Raw genomic sequence first — 8,382 nt, 5'->3', positions numbered from 1 at the left:
AAAAGTACATACACTTTTTATCATATTTAAAAAGCTGTCATATTTAAAATATTATCATATTTAAATTAGTAGAAGCAGAGGTTAGATATGTTAGTATTGTGAGCTGAACAAAGTGCAGGTTTACTTTAATTATTTTAGGGAGGTTGATATAATGGCTTCTTCCCTATTCTATTCCTGCAATGGTTGTCTATGATCAGTTGTGTGGCCTGGAGAGTTTTTGTTCACACTGATTGTTGTCCTCAGGGCCTTGTATGTGCTTGGCAAGCACATAGCTACATACATCCCTAGCCCTTCTTAAAATTTAATTTTGAGACATGGTCTTGCTGTATTGCCCAGGTGAGCCTCAAATGTATGATCCTCTTGCCTTAGCCTCCCAAGTAACTGGGATGACAGGCATGTGACTGGCATGTCCTTGTGCCTTGTGCATGCTAGGTGAGCTCTCTACCATGGAGCCACAACCCAGCCTGGAAATGTAGTCATGTTTAAAGTTTTATTTGAGTATCTTTATCTTTATACAGAAATTTCAAAGGAAGCCTCAACCTGACTTTGCCCTTGTGATGACTTAGGTGCACTATCTCAGATGTATTAACATCTTAGACCATTTGTCATGAAGAATAAACACTAGTATTCTGTAATTAACTGAAGTTGTATTTCCTCTGGATTCTCAGTTCTGCCTCTTCCTGTTCCAGGACCCCATCCAGGACCCCAAATGACATCCAGTCAACATGTCTCTGTAGACTCCTCTTGGGGTGACAGTTTCTCTGAACTTCCTTGTTCCAGTGACCTTGGCACATGGGGAGGACCTGTCAGGTATTTGTAGATTGTTCTACTTTGGGGTTTACTTGTTTTTCCTCACATCTAGACTTGGGCCATGGTCTGGGGGAAGCAGTCACAGAGGCGGAGGGCTGCTCTGTCATCTCAAGCCCTCAAGGTGAATGTCACCTTAGTACTGAGTGTGCTCAGCTGGCTGGGGAGTGCCTTTCAAGTTTCTGACTGTGGAGTTACTGTTCTCTGCATGTCCCTATTGTATGTGTTTCTGGAGGAAGTCATTATAGAGGGCCCACACTTAAGGAACAGGGAGTTAGCTGCACCTCCTCGATGGCCTTGTCTGCCTTAGTTATGTGGTATGCTTCTTCACAAGAGGTTTCTGCACAAGAGAATTGCATGTTGTAAATAATTTATCTCAGTCTATAGCTTTTCTTTTTGTTCTGTCTTTCACAGAGTATACAATTTAATTTTTTCATGTGATGCTGGGGATTGAACCCAGGGCCTCACATATGCCAGGCAGGTGCTCTACCACTGAGCTATACCCCATCCCTTTAAAAATCTCCCAGGCTGGCCTTGAATTTGCAATCTCCCTGCCTCAGCCTTTTTTTTAGAGAGAGAGAGAGAGAGAGAGAGAGAGAGAGAGAGAGAGAGAGAGAGAATTTTTTAATATTGATTTTTTTTAGTTTTCGTCGGACACAACATCTTTGTTTGTATGTGGTGTTGAGGATTGAACCTGGGCCACACGCATGCCAGGTGAGTGTGCTACTGCTTGAGCCACATCCCCAGCCCCCCTGCCTCATCCTTTTGAGTAATTAGGATTCTTGGCATGCAACACCACACTTGGTAAAAATTTGATTTTATAAAGTCCATGCTATCAATATTTTCTTCTGCCAATTTACTTTTAGTATTGTGTGTTAAAACTCATCACCAAGGGCTAGGGATGTAGCTGAGTATTGTAGCTGAGGTTGTATGTAGCTGAGGTTGTCCACCATGTGTGCTGCCCTGCATTTGGTCCCCAGTTCCAGAACACACACACACACACACACACACACACACACACACACACACACACTCAGTATCACAAAGATTACATGGATTTTCTTCTGTTTCTCTTTAATTTTTTTTTTTCAGATTTTAGTTATGGATGATTATGAGTCAATTTTTGTGGAAATTTTGGTTTGCATATACTTTCATTTCACTGAATATAGTTTTCAAAGCTTGTTAAATCACCACTTTTTGACAAATAGTGTTTAATGGGTTTCATTTCCATTTGAATTTCCAAAATCATGTGCCAGGTTTCTCTTCTTGCAACTAAAAGGCTCAGGGGCCACTCCAGGTAAACTGGGCTGACTGGGCTGTGCAAAATGACCACACAAGAGATACAAATACCTTTTTCTTTGGGGTCGTTGTGACGGCTCCTCTGACCTTAAGGGTCCTCAGGAAGAGAGAGAGAGAGCATGCACTGACCCCTTTTATTGAGAAGCTATTCAAATGAGGCAAGGGGTCAGGTTTCAGGGGGCTGAGTCTATCTTCATGATATCCACTGTCAGCAGGTTGACTGACACCTGGGTAGGCCACACCCAAGGACACAGTAAGAGAAGGGGACCCACAAGGCACTTCCATGGAAGATTCTACCCTAAACAGGGCAAGGGTTATATCACAAAGGAACAGGTGAGTGTAGGTCCACCCATGGGCTGTAGCAAGACAAATCCATGCCCCAAACACCGACCCTTGAACCCAAGAAGGTGGGGAAAGCTCTGCCACATTTCTGTGACTGAGCGCCTCAGCACCCAGCGGGGGAGTGTGACTCAGTCACGTCAAAGTTGGTCTCCCACACAGTTGCCTCCTGGACTCCCAGCCCCTGAGCGGACAGTGGTGGTCAGCAGGAGGATGCCCACTTCCTGGGCCCCTGCTTGGCCTCCCTAAGGTCCCCGCCTGGCCCCTCAGCACCCTGTATCAGGGGCTACACCTGAGACCAGGTCTCTCCCTCTTCCCAGGCCAGCTGCCCCTCTCCAGGACTGACCACTAGGCCAGGACCAACTCCACACAGGCCTCACTCCCAGGATGGAGGCTCAAGCCCCAGGACGGCCTTCCTGTTCACAGCACTGCCTGCCCCTGCCCACAGCACAAGCTGCACTCTGCCACCATGACCACGGGGACCCCAGGACAGAGACTCCCAGCAGCTGGCAAGCAGAGCCGTGTGTAGCTGCAGGCCACCTGTGTGGGGACCTCCAGGAGCTCTGTGCTGAGCCCTCTGGAGTCGGGGACTCAACGTTCCACGTCACTCTTAGCATGTGCATTTGAGGAGGGCAGCGTGGAGCCCCTGTGCAGGGACAGTGTGCAGGGGCCTCTTGGGGTTATGCAGGGAGTTCACATTCCACATTACCTCCAGCCTAGGTACGTCCCTGAAGACCCAGAAAGAGACGCTGGAATGAAAACTTGTGTGTGAACATTCACAGCAGCACCATGCACAAGGGTCAGAAAGGAGAAGTAACCCAGTTGTCCACTGAGGAGGAATGGGGAACCGGATGAGTCCATCCACATGTTGGAATATTACTCAGTCCTGAAAAGGACTTCAGCTCTGACACATGCTACAAGTGGGATGGACCTTGAGACCTGGGGCTCGGTGAGAGAAGCTGACACAGAGGGTCACATAGTGTGGATTCCATGGGCAGGACCTATCCACATCAGGCCATCGAGACACAGGCAGTGGGCAGGTGATGGGGCTGGGCAGGGGACTGGGTACTGCTGGAGTGCAGGTGCCTTCCAGGGGTAAATGGGCTGTTTGGAAGTAGAGGCACTGGGCGCCCAGTGCTGTGAAGGGAGCTGATGTCCGGCTTGATCCCTGGCTGATGGACTTGTGCATGTCCAGCATAGCTACAGCCCATGCTCAGGTTCCAGCTCTCAGTGACCCAGCACCAAGTGAAGGCAGAGAGGCCAACCTCAGAGACACCAGTGTGGCCACATGTTCTGGGGAATGCAGGTGACCTGTGGGGACCTTGGAGAACACACAGGGGCATTACAAGCTAAAGCTGGGTGACACTGGACATAGCATGGGGCAGTCCTGGGGGGGACCACATCCCAGGGCAGCAGCTGCACAGATGACATTGAGGTGGCCACATTTATTATCAGCTGTGAACAGCGGTCAGGCAGGGAGTGCCCTGCCAGAGCCGAGCCTGGCCTGACCCCAGGGACGAAGGCCTGGCTCAAGCTGCATTGGACGGTGGGGTTCCTCAGCCAGAGAAGTGGCAGGATGCAAGGCCTCTCACCCCCAGGCCCAGGACCTGCGGGAGGAGAGGGGTGGAGGTGAGTCCCTGGGCACAGCTGAGTCTCCCGGCAGCACCAGCCACGGCAGTGCCAGCCACACCAGCTTCCTAAACCTCCCGTAAACGTCTCTGTGTACAGCAGGGCACATGGGGCCTTGGGAGGGCTGTTTTCCAGGTGGACAGATGTCCCCATGGATGCTGCCAAGCCCGCTCCAGTCCCCTAGGTCAAGATGCGTTACACCTGGCCGAGCAGCCATGGCCGGGAGCCAAGCTGACCCTGGCAGGGACACCCCACTGACCTTGAAGACGTGTCCTGCCTGCGGCTCCCGCAACAGCTGTTCTGGACTCAGGATGTCCGCTGCAGAGGTCACGTACAGGTCGGAGTAGTCAGCCCCCCCGAAACAGCAGGACGTCACCCTGGACACTGGCACCTCCAGGGTGCACAGCTGCGTCCCTGTGAGTAAAGCTCAGGTACATCCCTGAAGCCCAGCCACCCATCTGCTGCTGGACCCCAGGTGGCCTGACTGTGCCCACTCCCCAGTGGGGCCCTGGGTGGGCTGGTTCTCCCTGGCACCTGCAGCACTTGATCCCCAAGTCTGCCCTTCCTCATGGACTGCAGGGGTCAGCAGGGCCACCTGGAGCCCAGGAGCTGGACACATTGTAAGAGGTTGGTCCTGTCCACATTTGCACCCCAGAACCTGTGAGTGGGACCTGGTGTGGGAACAGGGTCTCTGCAGAGGTCGTTAGTGAAGGGTCCTGACATGGGCTCCTCCTGGGTCAGGGGGCCCTCATGCAATGGCCATGTCCTCAAAAGAGACAGAGGAGGGGACACAGACCCAGAGGAGGAGCCCCGTGGAGACAGAGGCAGAGACTGGAGTGAGGGGCCACCTGGAGCCCAGGAGCTGGAGAGGCAGGAGGAGCCTCTCTGGAGCTCATGGAGGGAACTGGACACCATGGTAAGAGGTGGGTCCTGTCCACATTTGCACCCCAGAACCTGTGAGTGGGACCTGGTGTGGGAACAGGTCTCTGCAGAGGTCATTAGTGAAGGGTCTGAGATGGGCTCCTCCTGGGTCAGGAGGCCCTCATGCAATGGCCGTGTCCTCCCAAGAGACAGAGGAGGGGACACAGACCCAGAGGAGGAGCCCCGTGGAGACGGAGGCAGAGACTGCAGGGAGGGGCCACCAGCCCAGGGTCACCTGGAGCGCAGGAGCTGGAGAGGCAGGAGGAGCCCCCTGGAGCCTGTGCAGGGAGCTCAACCTGTGACCCTGGTCCAGCCTCCGCCCTCCAGGGTGGGAGAGGACAAGGTCTTGTAGTTTTCAACCGCTGGTTTGTGGTCATTTTCTACATCAGCCCCTGTGTTCCCTGCACTGCCCATCTGCACAGGTCCCCCTGTAGCTGGACAAGCAAGTGGTCCCACTCCTGGACCCTGAACACCGTGGCACAGAGCACCCCATGGCCCCTCCTTGACCGACTGCCCTGTGCACACACCTGTCTCGGCGTCCATGCGGATCACCCTGCCTCCATCAATGCAGGCCACCCAGAGTGTCCCCGTGGTGTCCATGAACAGCCCATGTGGCATGCCTTGCTCTGGCTCCAGCTGGCACACCAGTCGTGGGTTTGCTGCGGCAGGACAGACAGAGGCGCGTGGCCCCTCACTGCCCAGACCAGGGGGTGACATAGTGTGGCCTCAACAACGTGAGAGAGTGACAGACCCCGTGGTGCATCTGGGACCCCAATGGGGGACTCAGGAGGGTGTGGGGGGCTGGCCATAAAAGGCCCTCCCCGAGAAGGGCATGGGGGGCGGCCATGGTTGGTCCCGCCCAGTGAGGGCTTATGGGGCTGGCCATGGAGGCCTGTACTTCAGGGAGGATGTGGGGAGCTGGCCACGGAGGGTATGGGGGGCTGGCCACAGAGGCCCATACCTGAGGGAGGGCGTGCTGGGCTGGCCAGGGAGGCCCCGCCCAGGTAGGGCATGGGGGCTGGCCATGGTGGCCCCACCCATAGAGGGTGTGAGGGGCTGATCACGGAGGCTCCTACCCCAAGGAGGGTGTGGGGGGCTGGTCACGGTGGTCCCATCCAGGGAGGGTGTGGGGGCTGGCCACGGAGGCCTTCCTCTGGGGAGGGCGTGGGGGGCTAGCAATGGTGGCCCCTACCCAGGCCTCCTGTCTGCACGTCGTAGTCATAGGACCGCACAGAGTAGTCCAGGCTGTCCACGTGGTAGAGAGTGTGATGGTCCAGGGACCAGTCCAGCCCGTTGGGGATGCCCAGCTGGTCCAGCTGTCTGACCACGGAGCGGTCAGCATAGAGTGTGTACAGGGAGCCCTGCCCCGGCTCCCACACTCCTGGGGCGGACGCCTCTGGCATGGTGCCTGGAGAGAGTGGAAGGTCAGTGGTCAGCACCCCACCCTGTCTTGCCCACCCCACACAGACCCGCTGTGCAGAGAGCTGTGGTCACCCTCAGCCGGGGGACAGCAGGCAGGATGGCCCTCAGGCGGCATCTGTGAGTGAGCCTCTGTGCTGGGCGAAGGGGGCACCCCAGGGATGTTCCACTGGGAAGAGTCCTGCTCAGGCAGAGGTGCAGGGCCCTCAGCCGCACGTGAATGGCCTCTGGCCACTGCCCCACCCTGGCTGCTTCGACCCTCCCAGGGTCCTCTCTGGGCAGGGATCTGGGAAGAATGACATGGAAGCCATGGGCTTTGGAGTGGGAGGGAACCTGTGGGCTGCCCAGCACCTGCATGGCCTCTGGGGCCGCTTGCCAGGGAGGGCTCCTGAGGTCCCCACCCAGCCAGCACCCACCATGACGGGAGGCTCTGCAGGTGGCCTGGGCCAGTCCTTTCAGCAGCCCACCTGCCACAAACCTCCTGGCGGGGTCCACCTTCCCGTCGTTGAACCTGTTGTGGGGCTTGTCCCGGTCCAGCCAGGCCGCCCACTCCACCTGCCCCGACGCCCAGTCCAGGAGGCCAAGGCGGGTACCAGAGGCCACCACGTAGCTGCCCTCTCGGTGCAGAGCCACACAGCCAACAGGGTCTCCTGGGAGGACAGAGGACAGCAGGGTGGCCCGGCTGCTGCTTCTCCAGGAGACTCCACCCACGGGGCTCCCGCCAGGAGGCACCATCAGGGCACAGAGCACATCTCAGCACAGGACCAGTCCTGCTGGGCCTGTGTGGACCACCTCTCTGCACCCCCTCCCCACGATGGCCACCACAGGGCCTCCAGATGGGACTGGAGGCTGCCAAGCCTGCCTGCAGGGCCACCAGGACTGCAGGAGTGGAGAGCGTTGGCCTCTCCTCATGTCAGTGCCAGTGTGAGAGCCGCGGGTGCCCCTGAGCCCTCGGGTAGGACCCCTGGGCCTGGGGCAGGCTCCACAGGAGGGCGCCTGAGGCCAGACACAGACTTGGGGCCAGCCCTGATCTGCAAGGGGGACAGTGGCACCTGCCCTTGGGGAGGGGGAGGGTGAGTGGGGGATGCTCCCAGAGTGCTGCTTCTGTTCCTCAGAAAACCCACAGGGGTCGTCATCCACACAGGTGTGCAAGCCCCACAGACACACAGGTACCTCCCAGGTGTGTGGGTCCATGCACACACATGAGCCTGGAAAATGCACAGTCACCCCCACCCTGGCCCCTGAGTCAGGACAGGTGCATGTGTGGCATAACCCGGGGTCAGAGCCAGGTGCGGGCTCCACACAGCAGCCAGGAGGATGTCAGTGTTTCCAGGATTTAACCTGGATGACAGCAAGCCCAGCTTTGGTCCTTCCAACTATAGCTATACACCAGGACTTCCCACCCCATGGTCTGTCCTGTGCCCAGGGTGTGACAGCCCACACTTCAGGGGCTCTGGAGCAGGGGGACAGGTGCTGAAGAAGCAGGTGCCCTGGCTGGGCCCTTGCAACCCTCAGGCCACGAGTGATGCTGGACACCTGTGGCAAAGGTACCAACGAGCCCTAGGACCTCAGGGACATGGGTCCACAAGCAGGCAGGACAGCTTCAAAGCTAAACGAGCCCCAGGACTTCAGGGGACACGGGGCCCTGGGCACATAGGATGGTCTTACAGCTCCCTTCCCAGGAGCACCTGGATCTCCAGGGGACCCATACTTCCTCAGGCCCATGTTCTGCAGGCCCCAGGCCCACTTCCTCTGGCCCAAAGTCTCCACCTCTCAGACCCACTTCCTTTGTCCCACCCTCTGCAGTCCCCCAGGCCCACTTCCTTCGTCCGACCCTCTGCAGCCCCCCAGGCCCACTTCCTTTGTTCCACCATCTGCAGGCCCCAGGCCCATTTCCTCTGGCCTAAAGTCTCCACCCCCCAGACCCACTTCCTTTGTCCCACCTTCTGCAGCCCCCCAGGCCCACTT

The 8,382-nt window shown here is 56.9% G+C and overlaps 1 protein-coding gene across 1 annotated transcript; it reads right to left on the bottom strand.

Annotated features, from left to right (window-relative positions):
- Positions 1 to 4,001: 4,001 nt before the first annotated feature.
- LOC143641497 (regucalcin-like) lies at positions 4,002 to 7,157 on the bottom strand. Its single transcript, XM_077108997.1, has 5 exons — positions 6,882 to 7,157; positions 6,188 to 6,403; positions 5,523 to 5,654; positions 4,334 to 4,488; positions 4,002 to 4,052 (listed from the first exon to the last, which is right to left on the bottom strand). The coding sequence occupies exons 1-5, from the start codon at positions 7,147 to 7,149 to the stop codon at positions 4,002 to 4,004; spliced, it is 822 nt and encodes a 273-aa protein (XP_076965112.1). The 5' UTR covers positions 7,150 to 7,157.
- Positions 7,158 to 8,382: the final 1,225 nt, after the last annotated feature.

The sequence above is a fragment of the Callospermophilus lateralis genome, chromosome 3 (assembly GCF_048772815.1).
Source record: "Callospermophilus lateralis isolate mCalLat2 chromosome 3, mCalLat2.hap1, whole genome shotgun sequence".
Classification (NCBI taxonomy): domain Eukaryota; kingdom Metazoa; phylum Chordata; class Mammalia; order Rodentia; family Sciuridae; genus Callospermophilus; species Callospermophilus lateralis.
This window is presented reverse-complemented; position numbering and strand designations above follow the sequence as displayed.

What these genes read in the sequence shown, in the direction of transcription:
- LOC143641497 (XM_077108997.1), bottom strand. Translation starts at nt 7,149, where the DNA reads ATGGTGCCTCCTGGCGGGAGCCCCGTGGGTGGAGTCTCCTGGAGAAGC. An exon ending in CGCCAGGAGGTTTGTGGCAG is followed by an intron (nt 6,404 to 6,881) that starts GTGGGCTGCTGA and finishes CACTCTCTCCAG; the next exon opens with GCACCATGCCAGAGGCGTCC. An exon ending in CGTGCAGACAGGAGGCCTGG is followed by an intron (nt 5,655 to 6,187) that starts GTAGGGGCCACC and finishes GTCCTGCCGCAG; the next exon opens with CAAACCCACGACTGGTGTGC.